Source organism: Aulostomus chinensis, chromosome 20 (genome assembly GCF_037954235.1).
Source record: "Aulostomus chinensis isolate RoL2024-O1b breed Wild chromosome 20, RoL_Achi_v1.0, whole genome shotgun sequence".
Classification (NCBI taxonomy): Eukaryota; Metazoa; Chordata; class Actinopteri; order Syngnathiformes; family Aulostomidae; genus Aulostomus; species Aulostomus chinensis.
Genome location: NC_141339.1, coordinates 20,799,913 through 20,817,209, shown reverse-complemented (window position 1 = coordinate 20,817,209; position 17,297 = coordinate 20,799,913). Strand labels below are relative to the sequence as shown.

At 43.3% G+C, this 17,297-nt stretch overlaps 1 protein-coding gene across 2 annotated transcripts; it reads right to left on the bottom strand.

Moving 5' to 3' along the window:
• Nucleotides 1–835: 835 nt before the first annotated feature.
• Nucleotides 836–16,365, bottom strand: gpcpd1 (glycerophosphocholine phosphodiesterase 1). Of its 2 annotated transcripts, XM_086189468.1 has the most exons (21): nt 16,238–16,365; nt 14,765–14,889; nt 14,473–14,562; nt 13,735–13,825; nt 13,524–13,608; nt 11,780–11,855; nt 10,722–10,763; nt 10,392–10,515; nt 9,021–9,261; nt 8,770–8,932; nt 8,407–8,536; nt 7,977–8,031; nt 7,793–7,885; nt 7,537–7,611; nt 6,569–6,608; nt 6,292–6,350; nt 6,125–6,190; nt 5,910–6,046; nt 5,510–5,645; nt 4,968–5,128; nt 836–1,872 (listed from the first exon to the last, which is right to left on the bottom strand). In XM_086189468.1, the coding sequence occupies exons 3-21, from the start codon at nt 14,528–14,530 to the stop codon at nt 1,674–1,676; spliced, it is 2,031 nt and encodes a 676-aa protein (XP_086045594.1). In that variant the 5' UTR covers nt 14,531–14,562; nt 14,765–14,889; nt 16,238–16,365; the 3' UTR covers nt 836–1,673. The 2 variants fall into 2 exon arrangements, with proteins under 2 accessions (XP_086045594.1, XP_086045593.1); XM_086189467.1 differs by lacking the exon at nt 16,238–16,365 and having other exon boundaries at nt 14,765–15,068.
• Between the last annotated feature and the right edge of the window lie 932 nt (nt 16,366–17,297).

Below are 17,297 nucleotides of genomic sequence, written 5' to 3'. Positions count from 1 at the left end.
GAGAAAAAGAAAAAAAACAAAGACAGAATACAAGCATAGGTTTACCTTTTATTTATTCATTTACATTACGATTTACATGTTTGTGTCCTGAAGTGTCGGTTAACATTAAAACATTCGAGTCATTTATTTCCCCTGGTTGGTCGGTCACACATGTTCATGAATGACTCACTCGTTCCACTTGATGGTAGGAGATTGTGCGATGAGACAGGAGAGCTCAGGTCTACTTTGGGACAATACAGCATTGTATTCATTCACGATGTTGATTCTTAAACTGATGGCTCGCGTCCAGCGTGTCTCAGAATGTTCACAGCCATGCGAGTGTGACAGGAATCCAGTCTGGAAACACGGGGATCTGCAGTGGCTGATGACTCAGCTGCTGGAAATACTCAAAGTAAAGGTAAGAGAACAGGTACACACGCACGTGTGTCTCCTCTTTAAGGCTGGTGCATACGCAAGTTTCATCAATTATTCTTTTTCTTTAATAGCAGGTGATAACGAGAACTAAGCATACACATAATGTGTTGAATTATTTGCTGTGGTACTGCAGTATAAATACCTACTCTTGAGTGAAGTAGGAGTGTGAAGGCGCAGCAATTTCCACGGCTCGCACGCACGCACGCACACACACACGCGCCAGCGTCTTATTATGATTCATTGAAGTGCTGTAGGAGGTGAGCATCATTAATTGGCAACCTGCACTGTCATCCCAACATACATGATTGTGCCAAGTGTAACATGTATACCTCACCCAGGTATCGACGGGCTGAATACACTTAGGCAATGGCGACATGCATGAAGGAGGACAAAAACAGAAAAAAGAAACCAGCCTCAGAGATCGTAAATCCTGCTTTATCGTGAACGCTTTTTACACATGGAGAGCAGCATTGCGTTTAAGCACTTGGACTGTGAATAATCGCAGCATATTGGCTGAATAAATACACGTGAGATATGATTCCCCCTCCCTGATATTCTTAAGTGTTTTAAGTGAGAGCCACAGACAGAGAGGCCACGGCTCGGACCCTCTGGCGTGCGCCGCTGTCCTGATGTTGTGACTAAAAGCTCCGTGATGAGACGGTGAATGATTTACACTGAAGTGGAGTTTTAGTGGTTCAACTGTTGGGCGATTTCGCACGAAAAGAGAGGCAAGCTCCGCGTTAGCACTGTACACAAACCCTCTCTGCCATTAATGAGGAAATACATGTTTGTTTGTTTGTTTGTTTTGTGCAGCTGCTCTCAGGGATGGGAACTGATGAAGTCTGACCCAGCATGGAGTCACCCTGGAGCAGGCTCACACTACTCTCAAGTTTGGATTTGTGCAACTGCTGCTTTTTTTTTCTTTTTTTTTGTGGAACTTTTCCTGGTTGAAGAACGAATCCGCCTGCGGCTCCCGCTGGGATTTCTCTTTCCTGTGGACACTGATGGAGCACTGGAAGTCATGCGGAGTGTCAAATATGTCAGTCCTGGTATTGAAACACGTATTACTGATGTTTCCAACCCTTATTTGAAATTAGAATTTTACAGACACCACTGCCATCTTTCTTTGTGAGTCCTTGTAGCATTTGAGACCAAAGTGTTAGACAATTTGAAACCAGTGCTAAACTTCCATCCTGCTCGTCAGCCTTGGTTCTCCAGTAAGTCTGGATATCCAGTGGAAGGTAGAAGATGAGGGCTATTTATGAGGAGCTGAGGCCGGAGTCGGACTCGGCGCTGCCGTTACGGGCCTTGGAGGCGATGCAGGGAGCCATGGAGCAGGGAATGGAGTAACAGGAGCAGGTGGAACTCTTCAAGGTCTCCTCTGTGATAATTTCCTGTAGGGAGTGCTGCTCCTCTACCTGGAAGATATTCGGCTGCTCGCCTTGGTCCTCACAGATGCTGAAGGAGAAAATAAAACACAACACGGCATGGTGGGGGTTAGACGGCTGTACACTAGCACCTCAGCAACAGTCCTTGAGTTAACAACACAGCTGAGTAGCCCAGAGGAGCAAACCCTACTGTTAACAGCAACAAAATATCGTTCACAGTTTTAGATTTCTATGTCTCACCTTAATTATCCAAACAAAAATCTGGAACAACTACATGAGGCAAGATGCAAACACACGAGTAACCAAACTCTCTCGTCATGCACCCGTTTGTTAAAAGCAGCACGCTCATAGATGCTTTTTAGCTTTATAGCTAAGGGGTGGTGGTGGTGGTGGTGTGTGTGTGTGTGTGTGTGTGTGTGTGGTGTGTGGGGGGGGGGGGGTGATTGCACCAATTGCTGTTTTGTCCATGAGGAGGAGCCTTTTACACCCAGTGGCGGCAGTGTGTCATGGAATGGAACCAGGTAAGCCTGCTCAGCTGGAAGTTAACACGGCTCTAATCCCATTAAAGCCTCTAATTTTTAACCACAGAGGATATATTCACCTTTGTCACATGACCGACCTGCGCTTAAGATGAAACTGTTTGCCTCCTTGTCTACACTTTAATCCGTCAGCCCACTTCAACATGGACAAAATTCCAGACTCATTTAAGTTTCTGACTCTTGGAAAGTAGGACAGAAGAGTGGAAGTGACTTCATCTTGAACCAAGTCCCACACGTTCAGGCTGGTCTACATGATGATCTTTTGATGCGTCGCCTTCTTTCAGCACAATTCACTAAGCCTCACACTTGGAACACCTCTGGTCTTGCATCTCAGGGCCGATGCTACTGCCAGCTATGCAGGTTCATGTTGGTTAAATGCCAATTGATGCTACGGGTGCCAAGAACACCCACATCCAGGATCTACAGAGACGTGGACATATCCAGTTTTCAAGATGACAACAAGCATCCAATGCAATCACCGTTTTTAACGCAGCAGAGAAGCAGATTGTCAACAAACTCAAGAGGTGCAAATAATAGTAAACACAATCGTCGACTAAAGCTGGGCACAGTGCAGGGTTTGACCATCTCATCTCAAACATTTTAGCACAGTGGCACATCGGACACTTCAGGGTGGTATTGAGGTCACGCTGTCAGTTATCGCGCTGCATGTGAGGCAGACGTAAACAAAACTGCCACTATGCAGTGCAACAGGTTCATGTAGGGATTCTTTGCAGCAAGACTTTTATCTTGGTTCTGTAACCAGCTCACGCACTCAGACCATCTGAGCAGATTATCGTCTCCATCCAGCTCTGGGATAGTAGGGAGGGCCGGATCGGACCCAAACTGGGCCTGATCATCCTGTAGCGTGTGCCCAGCAGTAGAAGTGAAAAGCATTAAATGGCAGGTTTCAATCAGAACTGCGTGTTATTTGAGACCATCCATCCTGTTCACTTTCACACGCTCAGTATGTTTGTTGTCATGGCGGTGCTGTGAAAAATACTTCAACTTCAATAAGCAAAAAATGAAAATAACAGTCCAAAACACGAAGAACTGTACGCTGTCTCATGCAAGCCATTCGCTTTTGTTGCCTTTTGCTATTAATTGAATATAACTGACATACCAAGCATCAGACACTGAGGCATGTCAAGACACACCCAAAACATACAGGCATGAAAACAAAACAAAAACCCAAATCAAAACAGAGAAGACCTAGCTCTCAGGTTACTAGACTTAAAAATGATTGACAGGGCAGTTGACCAATCAAATCATTGTGTAATGAGTCCAATAAATTCAAACATATCTCACAGGGGAGAAAGCGAGCATCCGTATTATTAAAAAATAATAAGCCAAATGAGAAGTCAACCGTCTTGCATCATTAGGGAACAGTTTTGTTCCTGCTTCAAAAGTCAAATATGAGCTTTCAAGCAGTATTTGAAAACCAAAAACAATCCAGGGGGTGTTGGGGGGGGGGGGGTAAATAGTCAACAAAAAAGTGTTCACAGCCAGGAGCCAGAGAGACATTACGGGAATCTGAAGAACTTGACTCAAAATTTGGCACCAAGCATTCACATATTCTGTAAGAAAGAAGCACAGTTAAAACAACACGCCTGAGATGTCAACTGTTCTCAGTTAAGATGCTGAATTCATCAGGATTCTGCAGCTGAAGGTTTGGAGCATGAGAGGGGAGTGGGGCCGTGGTCTAGTTCCTGTAGGGGTCGGTTCAAGTCTGGACCAAAGTTCAAACGTGAGAGCCGACATGTCAACATGGAGTGAAACGCAGAAGTGAAAACGGCTGAACAAACATGTCCTGCTGGACGCACAAGTGAGCAGAAACCTCCTGGTCAGACCAGAGGACACGCTCTTTCGCCCAGAGGCTTTACATAACAGCACTAGAACATCCTCACAAATCACTAAATGAATAATCAAGCCATTTTAATCAGGCTGAGTCACGTAACAACTGAGAACCTGGTCTGCCAATAACAGATTATGTAACATGCTGAGAAAAGGCTCCAATGAATATCTTGGGTGCCGGTTGGCCTGGGGGGTGTGAGACATGGAACAAGTAGCAGGTAGAGTTCCAGGTGAAAATTTAACTTGAAACACAAAAAAAGGAAGGTAGGAAGGAGTTTGTTTTTGGAGTTTTGGAGTGTTGTTAAAAAGTTACAGAGCTAACTTAGACAAAGGAGAATATACTTCATCAACAGTCGGGGTCAAATGGACTGCAACTACAAACGGACAAAAACATCAACGTGTCATCATGACAACATATCTGTACACTGGTGAAAGAACCTTCCCAAGGGTGGGGATCATCACACAAGCTAACAAAAACAGTGTCAACAGTCGGTAGAGCTGTAAATACAAAAGCGCTGTTTTTATGTTTTTATAAAAGTCAGAGTTCTCATGCCTCAGCTAAGCCTCCACGTCACTGAGCGGTGGTGTCCTGCAGTGTCATACTCACAAGTGGGCAACTAACATTTCCACAAGAATCTTGTCACAGTCGCCATTATGACTTTACCAGCCACGAACTGAGCATGATACCATGCTGCTGGTAGCGTTTATCCACTGTAACTTCAAAAACAGAAGACTTGAAAATGTAGCCAGGGATACATTGTGAATCTTAGCGTACCTATCATAGATGAGGCCGTCGATTCCCTGCTCTCTCAGCTTCCTTCGGTTCTCGTGCTCGTTGTTGTCGTCTCCCCAGCTGAACACTACCAGACCTTTACCCTGCGCCTCCCCGATGAAGTTCAGGTGCTTCAGCAGCTCCTCGGTGTGGGCACTGATTCCCTGGAGAGGCAGTAGAGAACAAACGGTTGACATGAGAGAGAATGACTAGGTAGTTCCCCCCCTCCCCCCCAATACTTGCTAAAGGCTAAATATGAGTGGAAACACAATTCTACGTGAGGTGTCGTGGCACTGCAGATACATCCCAGAATGCAAATGGTGTTTTACAGACTTCAGAACACCTGAATTCAATCGCGAATGATGACAATAGAAGACAAAAGATAATAATCCCTTCTAATATTGGGAATGAATTGCAAGCCCCAATAAATAAATAAATCCCAATTAGATCATCTTTTTTTAATTTTTCAGCCCTGCAGCTATTCACACTACAGTAGAGTGTGAGTTACAATAGTATGTTTCGGTAAATCTGATATTATTGTTTACCAGTATGTTCTCGCTCTGGGCGAAGCTCATGGCGATCTGAGTGGTCTGGCAGCGGATGTCCATCAGCTCTGGATAACGGTCGGAGATTCCCTGAGTGAGGAAGAGGATGGGGTACTTGTTCTGCTTGTGACGCACCCTGAGGGACAAACGGGACAAGGTATCAGGAGCAGTTCAATTACTGATACTGCTAGTAATTATACACGGATGTAAGATGTCCCACACTGTGAGTGCATTTAACTACAGTCGAAGCTGAGTGAAGCACTATGCATTCATTCAGATTAACCATCCATGACCGTGTAACAGTGAGCAGCGAGGTTATGGTGTTTATGGAGAGCATGCAGGGTCTCCACCCTCATGTAATGTGAGAAGCACTCGGCCTACTTCATCCATCTGTGCTTACATGGTGCAGACATCTGGGTCAAAGCAGGAAAAGACAATTCTTCTCTTGCCAGCTTTCTGCAGCACACAGGACAGGACGATGTCCAGGAAGTTGTTCATGTTGAAATAGGACGAGAGGCTGCCGTCCCACGATCCGTCCTGTCAACGAAAAGCATTGCCTTGCTGTGAAACAAGAAGTCGTACTTGACAGCTATTAGTTTGCTTAAGAATTCTTACCTTCATCTGGCAGATCCATTTAAGCTCAATGTTGAAGCCCACATGTTCAGGAACGGTCTGGAAGATCTGTAAAGAAGGTGCAAAAAAACCCCAAAAAACAAAACACGATTGATATAATTGTAGGTGAGGCAGATGGTGTTCCAGAACCCCTGAAGATCCTGGTTTACCTGTGACAGCGAAGGGAACGGCTGATGCTCATCAATCTCATCTTCATCATCCAGCAGATCTGAACAAGCAAGCAAACACACGACTGCTTCAGCACACAAATCATCTGGTCACACACTGTCAGCACCAGTTAACTAAACTGGGACAAACAAAGCGATCTTTCAGGTCCACTGTGATCGACAGTGCATGACATTAGATGGTAGTTTCTGTTACAAAGCTGAGATGCGCCTTTTCAAAACAAAATCAGATTGAGTCTGGAATGACAGGTATAAAACATACCTTTGTGGTCGTTTGCTTTCATGGCAGTGACGTGTGCCAGCTGTTGGAGGACACAAAGACAACACACTCAACACGTGATGACATTACGAGTCTCATTTGATCGCTGTCATGGTCCACAGGGCAGGCTTGAAAAACACAACATTAACTTGCCATTTTCCCTGTTACAGCAAAGAGGCGGGGTCATAATATTGGTTTCAGCTGATTTTCTCATTTGTAAAACTACTGCTACTGTTTTTCTGGCAATTTACTGCCGTTGTAAGTACCGACAACCATTGGTACTCCCTTGCTCCATTTGCTGAGAGAAACTATTTCCTATGAATCTCCATAATCTGGTCAACAGAGTTACAGCAGCTGTCATGTGACACTAGGCAGGTAATGTGTGTGTGTGTGTGTGTGTGTGTGTGTGTGTGTGTTGGGGGGGGGGGGGAGGGCGGAATGCAATCGTCAGGAATGCAGTTCTGCTGTAAGAAAATCACAACTTGAGCAGAGCAGAGCCAATCAGATGAACTCTCACATGTTCACAATGTGCCCGGCATGCACCTGCACACTGAGTTAACTTATTTTTCCTTATTCACACGCGCTTGGTTCACTCCTGTTCGTGTCGTCCTTTACTGTTGGCGGTCACAAAGGGAGCGGGGTTGTTGGGTTTAGGGCAGATGATTAGGATTCAAACTCAGAAGGAATAAAGCCTATTGTGTTTGCGCTGCTGCATTATTTCTTGGCATACGCTGCTGCTCTAATTAGCGTGAGCTGGAACGCGCCAGACAAAAGAAACCTGGCCCAACAGCATAACTGTCAGAAGTCTCTCTCCTTTAAGCAGAGTGGAAGTTACTGTCTGGGCCTGCTCTGTGATTCCCATCACTCAGCATTGATACAATGTCAGAGGCCTGCCAGCATCACTTGCTGCTACATTTTTAAATAACATTCAGAAAACCTTGTCGGGCCAGTTCAACTCCAACAGTAATTACCTTCAGAAGCTGCAACTGATCAAATGTCAGGTCTTTCACCGGCACCTCAATCAACTCAAGAGTCTTGTCATTTTTCTGTCAAGAAAAGAAAAAAAAATAAATGAAGCGAAAGCTAAAGATGAATAATCAAAGAAAACAACATCCAAGGTCAAGTGCATCGATTGCAGTGGGGGAGAAAAAAAACAACACAAAATGATGATGATGATGATGATGATGCACGATGACAGTTTCACTGATCCAATACTGAGTTCCCTACCTTCTTGGTGGCAATGCAGCACGTCAGATCGTGGTATACGATGGGAACAGAGTCTTTGGACAGGTGAACGTCAAATTCTACATAGGCTGCACCCTGCACGTACACAAGTACACCCATCAAAAAGTAGTAGCATAAAAAAAAAAAGTACTGCAGTATCAAACCATAAAATACTTGGTTTACTCACATGTTTAGCTGCACTTTTGAACGAGGCAATCGTGTTCTCTCGCACTCGGTGGTGCCTGTAGAACCAAAATATAAATGATGCCCAAAAAATAAAACGAAAACAGATTCAATATGGATTTATAGGTTTCTAAATACAAAGTAGAAATACTGCAACATGACACCCTTGACCCACCGCTGTCATGGAAGCATAGAAATGATGGTGTTAGCTTGTATTGCAATGTAGCTATTTTTTGCTGCCATGTGTGTATAGTTCATTCTATGTAAAACACATTCCCAGTCTTGCTTCAATAATCAGGTGTCTCTAGTTAACTAACTATTCTGGTTTGGTGGCAGCGTGTGAAGCATCACTTGCTGACAGTGTCTTCATAGACGTAGCCTTGGTTCAATATGAAGCGCCATACGTTCAGGTGTTGGCTGCTTGCATGACTCACTTGGCTGTGTGTGTGCTGCCAGCTCCTCTGTGACCCACATCCAGAGCGCTTCTCTTCTTCCAGTACTTGGTGAATGAGGAACTCATGTCACACTGCAGCCCCTGTATGGGCCGGATCACCAGGTAATCCACTAAAAGACAGGAAGAAAACAGTCTTGTAAAAGTCCACAAAACACAGACCTTCACAAACACATTAAGGCGTGCAAATGGAAAGCTAGATTGTTCAGGTTGTGTTTCCATTTCTAACAAAGCACAAACTAGGAAAAACCTGAGAGCTAGGTCTCCTCTGTTTTGATTTTTTGTTTTTGTTTTTTTGTTTTCATGCCTGTATGTTTTGGGTGTGTCTTGACAAAAGAAATCTTACCTCTCACTTTCCCAATGGTTTGTCTGGAATTGCGTCCCATTATGGGAAGTGTGACCACACCGTTGTCCTTGCCGCTCTCACAAAACGTGGAAGACAGGAGGCAAGCTGTGCCCACATGTCCTGGATGGGCATCTCCTTGGACGACGTGTTCACTCAAATCCTCCTGAAGACAAAGACGTGAACCAGCCTGATCCAGGAAAAACCTACAACCCGTCATCATCACTAACCCTTCCTGGGCAGTGAAGATTTACCTCAAAAAACTCAAAAGTGAGTTCCAGGTTGTCCGGGTCCATTGTGTGGATGCTGTACTCGGTCCACTGCGAGGGCTCCAGGGCGTAGCCACATTCAGGCTGCGAGTGACGGGACTTGTAGCCATTGGCACTGATCATACTGATCTCTAGAGTGGTGGTCATCTTCTGCAAAGCTGAAGGACTGAGTGTGTCCTCATCATCATCGTCTTCCTCCTCAATGCCCTCCAATGTCAGTTTGATCCTGGACACAAGTGGAAATGTGGCCAGTGAGCTGATCATAATTTGACTCGGGGCTCAGACACCAAGGAAGTTCAGAGGCTTTTCCATCCTTGTGAGGAAGATTCTCATCACCTTACATCCTATGACACATCTGTTCACATGTGAAAAACGAAACCACAATCCACCAGCGTGTGTTTACCTCATAACAATGGAAAGATAGGTAGTTCGATAAAACATAAGTGTCAAAAGAGATGATTTGCTGTTGAACTGAGCCAACTAGACTAACGAATGATATATTCTGGTATTTGTGAGGCACTTCTTAAATAACTCTTCAGGCCTGTAAATAGCAATTTTCAAACGCCACGCCATCCACTAACTTCTAAAAATACCTCAGTAGTCAATAGAGGATTTTCTTTATAATAACAGGGCATTGTTGTATTGTTCTGACAACGCCTCATAGAACCGTGTAGTTCCGAGAAAACCACTAACTGTAACCAATGACCGTGGACGTAGAACCACAATGCCACCAAAAGCCCGTAGAAGAGGCTGCATTAACAACATCAGCATGAAATCAAACTGAGTATCAATCAGCTTTTTTTCCTCCTGATGGGAACGCAGGTTGAAGCCATTTAAACGGAAGAAGACCAAAACAGAAAACAACATGAGATGCAGAGTGCAGGTCAGAGTGAAGGTCACACTGCTGGTGAGCAACTGCTGCTATGCGGACATCCACTGTCCAACTGACTGTCTGGAAAAGCAATCCATCATAGAGCGAGTCGGAGCGGCACATTAGAGCGGCCGGACACAACAGCTCGAATTGATAGTCTGCTGACGGGAGCCAGCAGGGGAGAGAGAGAGAGACTGTCCCCATCTCCACTTCTCCCAGCCCTGACTGTGTCTCTCGTCTGCTGCAGGTGCACACACCCTGCAGGTCGCCCGAGCTCCTCCCTCTCATTATCAACATACTGTACAAATAAAGAGTATAAAACACTGACGGATCCCATTTTGTCTTTCTGTAGGGTGCCTTTGAACACAGGCTATGTGTTAAACTTCAGACAGGATACCAGTCGCACTGTAATGATTCACTAATCGCTCTCAAGTCACTTTAAGGTCAAACTTTCTCCAGCTGGTGTGAAATTCAACCTTATCTACCTGAAACGAGACTTCTTGAATTTCTTCTTAGTGATTGACACCGGAGGTTTCTTGGAATAGTGCAGACGCAGGCGAATCTCCGTCTGGCACGTCAGCCACCCGGAGTCGACGCAATTGACCCCGTCTATAGAGAGAGAGGGCGAAGATCGGACATACTGAATATATCTCGCATGATTACAGGGAAGGAGGAAGGCAGGGAGGATGATATAACAGAGAAGAGGAAGTGGCGACAGTGCACTCTGAACACAGGAGTGTCCATCACAGGGAGTTTTCAAATGCATCTACAACCACTGTTCTTACTGGTGTTTAAATGTGTTTTATCTTACTTACTGTGAATTCCAAATTGGCCGTCATCAATATTCAGGTGTGATGCTGCAATAAAGGGAAACAGCTTTAGAAAATAAGGTATAAAACAATCACAACCATATTTTTTGAAAAAAAAAGAGAGAGAGAGAAATCAAACCAGAGCTTCTCCTGTTCAGTTCTTTGTTTCATACAAAGGAAGTTGAACTGGGACACTTTACTCTGAGTTTGATTTGCCTCTTCAAAAGCAAGGGTTGGTTTAGCTAACCATGAAAATAATAAGAACCAAGCAGCACGAGCTATCATGCAGGAATAAACAGGGGGCCGGGCCAATACCAGTGTTGGGGAGTACAAACTAACGCAGCTATCAATAACCTACGAGAGCGTCCCCTAACTGCATTTTACATTTTAAAAGTCAAGTTTCTAGTCCAAATATCAGTGCACTGATATAAGAAACCTCACTAGAAATGGAACATTAGTAAATACTGTACAAAACCAAAACACTGACAATATTGCCAATACTGCCAATACTAATATATCAGCGATATTATCAGCCATAGGTGGGGCTCTAAAAGCTTCTTATACGTGTCAGTAAGGTTTTTTTAATCAGACTTGTGAGGACTAAAATTTTTTTTTTTAAAAAAAGCAGAGATGGGGAGACAAAGGGAAAGGTTTTTTGCTTTCTAGTGAGCTCATTCTGAATGAGCGTTGTCTGTTCCAGCAACAAACAATAGAGTACCTGCTACAAAATCAGCTCATGGTATCTACAGCAGTGTTTTGTCCGTGAGTGCAGATCATTCCGGCAAATATCCTCCCTTATTGTGTGGCAACATACAGTTTACAGAAAGGGAAGGAGATAGCGGGGTACATACGGCTGAAGGAAACACTGCAGGGAAGTGACGAATGAAACTACGTACGTTGTAGCACGGTCCTTTAGTCGGACTTGTAGTGACGACTGTCCCCACATTAGTGTTAATGGACAACGTATGTTCATAGTAGCAGGGAGTGGGAGGTCTATGGGGGTTAGAGTATGACACACTTTATGCAACCCAACCACACCGTGCAGCGTCTTTGTTGTTTAATACCTGTGGGGCTCATCGTGCGAGGCTGATGATGGGTCTCCCACATATTGACTATCACTTGACAAGGACCACCTGCACTCTGCAATTCCAATGTTTAGTACAGCGTTAGGGTTGTCAAATCAGATACATTGAACTACTTTCCAGCCTGGTCTCCGAGTCGTCTTTGGGACCAGAGCGTGAGAAAGGAATTAAGAGCTGGTACAGTCACCAATCCCCAGCTAGGGCGCTCAGCCACCGGGGGTGGAAATCTGAAAAGGGGATTTGTTAGTGAAGAAAAAAAAAAAAATCTTTCAAACATTTCTTCAGTTACATATTCAGCTGCGTGTGTAAGATCTGTGTGGTAGTGTTGTTTGTAGCTAACATGTATGTGTACACATCTGGGCTCTCTAATTTAAAGGCCCCGTGAAACCAAAGTACCGTTTGTTTTTCTCGTGTTAACACGCGACAGAAACGCAAAGCTAAGGAGGGATTGTCACTGGTACGGATTGGCGTTTACAATAGCCAGGCTTGCATAATGGACTTTAGACTTTCCCAAAGATATCAGATCAAATTCTGATCGTAAAACTAATAAAGGTTGAATGAGGTGTCCAATATCTTATAGGTGAAACTGCAGAAAGTTATGGAGCAACGTCGGAGAAAGCTGCTTCTGGTTGGCCCTCTGCTAACCTGTATTCAGATTAATAATTTAACAGTGAGGCTCTCTTAGATCTTCCTAATATTATTAGAGCAGATACAAGATCTTTTAGGGCTGCAGCACATCACATGACTGACGGGGTGGGACATTACTAAATGAGAAAGCATTTTAATTAGACGTATTAGAGTCGTCAAACTGTATTTTTTTTAAACAGGAAGAGAAACGAGGGATCTGGATGTAGAAGTACAAAGTTTTAACGTTTATATGGAAAATATCAGGAAATAAATTAACAATGACCCAGTGAAACAGGATTAAAACCAAAAAATGTGTTTCTCATTTCATGGGACCTTTAAATGACAAAAAACAGTCGCCGGCATTAGTCAGCTACTAAGCACATGGGTCAGTGAAGGTAGCTGCTTCAGTGTTCGCTCCTACACACAGCAACACAAAGTTCTGTCAAAGAAGAAATGAACCTCCTTCAGCTCTGCACCCACTGCGGAAAGCAAGACGTCAGCCACTTTCAGTTCAAAACACATGGGAGTCAAGTCACAGCAGTCTCACAAAGTGAGCTCCACCCTCAGAAACAACACAGTACACTCCCCAACACACACACACACACACACACACACACACACACACACACACACCAGAATTGCAGCTTGACAAAGGTGGTTTGAGCTGAAACACTCAAGGAGGAACAACTAAAGGCTTTTAAATAGAAATGTCTGCTGTTGTCCAATGGTCTCTCTCTTTTCGAATGAAATTTGTCCCCTGGTGTGTTGTGTACACTCTTATCTAGCAGAAGCCCACGTGCACTGATAGTGCATTCACTGTGCTGTTGTGAAGCTGTGGCCGAGGACCGTTTCTAACAACGTCAACACAGCTGAAGACCAACAATTCTGGGCTCGGAGACGGACAAACCTCCCTCTAAAGGACGTGTATCGGTTTCCACTGCAATAATTAAATATGCACAACCCAATACTTGAAAGTAAAAAGCAAGATGTCACCAAACAAACAGCACATGACTACTGCAGTATCACAAGTGGATCTTTAGCTCGTCTGATCAAATGAATGCATTACCTCCCCCGCTACACCCCCACAAACTCTGCTCACCTTTGACTCCAGAAAGAAGCCTTTGAAATAACGATATTTGGAAACGACTCCTTTAGGTAGCGTGATTGTCTTCGTCCATGTGTTCCTGCCAAGAAAACAAAAACCTGAGCGTTAATCTAGCTGAAGTAAATACTGCAAAAGCATATGAGCTTCTTGAGAGGACATATACTTCAATGCAACCCGTCAGTGAGTGAGACATAGTGGAACCCACCCCTCGTCATCAAGGGGCTGTAGGATGACGGCGCTCTGATGGTTCCAGCTTCCCAGGGCCTCACAGCTACCAACAACAGCAATCACCTCCCCTGGAGCACATTCCAAATCAACAGGATTATTTTCCAGATTTAACATGACTTACATTTACTGTTGTTGACAGTATCAGTATTCATTCTTATTTGACAGCAATGCCGCCATTTAAAAATTCAGGGCGATACCGATACTAACATCAATGTAATGGCAGATAGATGAGAGCTACGGATACGATCAGACTAAAATGTAGGATATTTCTGCACTTGATTTCTGAAAAATAACAAACGTCTGCCAGCATCTATCACATATCTTTATTATGAAACACAGAAAAGTTGGCACGTCCTACTTAATCTTAAAATGCAAAATTCCAGCTTCAGCTCCCGGAGGGAACAGATCAATCTGTAACAGTCAGATGAGGCAAACATTCTTATTCAAGCCTCTTCTTTGTAAACAACAACTGATGAAGAAATGATGTGAGAAATACAAATGTTTGAGGGTTTTTTTTCTAAATGTGGAAAAAGTCACTTTTTCAAATAAAGAATTTCTTCCCCCCCCCCCCTTTTTTTTTTTTTACAGCGAGTACAAACTGTAAACATGAATTCAACTGTCAGGTGAATCAGTTTTAAAATATTAGCAAAAAATGTAATACCCTTATCCCGAGGTTTTATGTGTATATATGGTCAACGTAGACAGGCCCACATACCTGGGAGGGTTTCCCCTCTGACAGCCAGGGTCACCTGGGTGGTCTCCATTGTCGACATCGGCACAGAGAAAGGTTGGCGGTGGAAACGAGCTGAAATCAAATCGGTTTGGAATGAAAACACAACTATTTAATCCTTGACCATTTTATTTCTAACACACACTGAAGGATAGACTTCTGGAGCGCGGCTTCGGGCTGTTATGACAACACGCTGGAATCTTTGTTAATTTATGAAAATTAGCATATTAAAATAAGAAAAGGAGGTGAGGGGCAGAATTACAGTGGAGGAAATTACCTTCTTTGGCAGTTCGTGTCAGCTCTTGGCAGTTTGAGGGAGGAGAAGTCAAAGGGAGCCGAGACCGCTTCTCTCGTTGACGGGCATCCTGAGCAAACCTGACCCCAGTCCGCAGCCGGCCATAACTGCCGGAAATCAACACGAATTCACAGTACAAACCTTCAAATTACAAGTACCATAATGACCCATGACGCCACGATATCATCCAAGACTTCCCGTGAGATACCCGTTCTAATGAGTCTAAGTGAGGAGTAAACAACGGTGGCCTAACGGGTGAACATACTGCTACATCAATAAGATTAGCTTAAGTGAACAGCAAGGCTTCCGGTTTGGACTTTCAAAATACAGGCTGAACCATGGCGTTGGATCAGAAAATGATCCTGAATCAATGTTTGAATTTTGAACTTTTTAAACATGATTCAGCTCTGACGTTTGCTTTAAAATCAAAATTACGTCCACACTAATGCAGTGTGTCACTCCAGTGGTTTATAATTTAATTCATTTCAGTTGGATTTTTTCATAATTTTTTTTTTTTGATTTTCATCACGATGGTTACTGGAATAGCCACCTAACTTTGCATTGGGCTACGTACTGCTGGGTTTTTCTCAAAGCTGCATAAGTTAGCTGCCAAATAAATAAAATAATAATGAATAAGCAGAATATGCAATACGCGCAATAGTAATTATGTGTTGCACTTCCTGAAAATCAATGAATGGTTATCTTCTCAGTTAAAGATGATCATTACAAATGGTCACTGTTGCAGTTACTGATATTTTATATAGCTTTGTCCACCTTCCACATGTAATTTTTGTTATCCAACTGGAAAAAAAATCACAAAAATTCTCCAATGTACAGAATAGACCGGACAGCCACATACTTTCAAAAGCACTTATACCTGATCTGTTTGTGAAATTGAGTTGTATAATTTAAATTATATGTAACTTCATACAGAAAATAAACAGATAAAGCAGAGTCAGGGCTATTTATCAATTATATCAATTTATAATTTATAAATTATATTTTGAAAGCCTGACTTCCAAGTTTTCGCGTATGTTTCCGGTTTTCCTTGGCTACATCACAAGGCTGGTTCATACCGCCCTGCGCCGGATTTAGCTCTAGCATCAACGGCGTAGCTTTAGTGTACCCACGGACAAACCACTTTTCTCGGTTGTTAATTACACCATTCGACGTATTATTCAAATTTGGTAAATTAACAAATTACCTAAGGTTTTTATGGACGTTGTATTATATTTATATTATAATTGGCCCGTCATACTTGACAGAATTAAAAAAAGAACGTCGTGAGATGTGTATTGTCTCGGAGTGTACGAGCTGCTTTCAACGCAACATCCGCTGTTTTGTTTATGTTTCTCTGGCTCCTCGTTCACGCTGACAAACCTAAGGAGCTAAAATGTTAACGAAGCAGCAAATGACAATGCACTGGGAAGTGGGAGCATGTGCACACGGTCATACCTTAACAGGGATCCATATTTTCCTCTCAGGAAAAATTAAAAAACAACAACAACAACAACAAAAAAACCCTGTTTGTTTTGAAGATGTGGCAGGAATCGCCGGAGCATAACTTGGAGGAGGTGACGTCATGGACAACCGCATTCACCGTGGACACCACAATTCGCAAACGATGACAAAAAAATAATATTAATTAAAAAAAAAAAAAAAACACCCAGCCGTGTGCGCAGGAATCAACCAAACACCTTGATTTGTACCAAAAACAAACCAAATATAACCCTCACAGTGAGGCACTGTTTCACATTGGACTACAGCCACCCAGTACTCTACACATCAATTAATCTCTACTCTTACAATTGTATAAGTCAAATAGTCATATTGTATAGAATTATCATTTAAAAACTCCTAATAGTCCCTCAGATACTCTTGTCAGGGTGTGAGTATGCACATTGTGCAATCCTGGCTGAGGTAATTGAAGCAACTGTGTTAATCTATATTGAAGCAGCCATTTATAATCCCACCTATTATTATTACATTGTTTAGTTTTGAATTTCTGATTGAGCAAGTCAAAATCCCTGCTTTGCCAGGTATGAAAAGCTCTAGGCAAATCTGGCATTTACCAGGCATTGTTCTACTCAGCTCTTTCAAATGTCTACCAGTCTGCCCGCCAGTTTGATGTTAAACACAAATAAAATAGCGCGGCCAAATTCCTTCAAGACGCTACTGAGATCTTGTGCTCATGTGAGGTGACAGCAACTGTTGACAATCAAACTCTTGACAGAGTTTTGGCTAAATTTGAAGATGTTTGCCCGAGGCATGATAGATAGACAGATATTGCATTAACAAAATGGGTTGCATGTTCATGCAGAATGCCTCTGTTTTAGCAAATGCAAAAACTGGAGTGTGTAAGGATAAGTATGTGTGTCAGACAGCTTCATGAATGAGGAGTTTATGCTCAAATTTGAACGGGCTACATGCTAAATTAACTTGTTGATGTCATACACTCCATTTATCTTTTCACCCGTGTTCAGCAGCCTGTTGAACTCGCCTGCTGAGCTCCTGT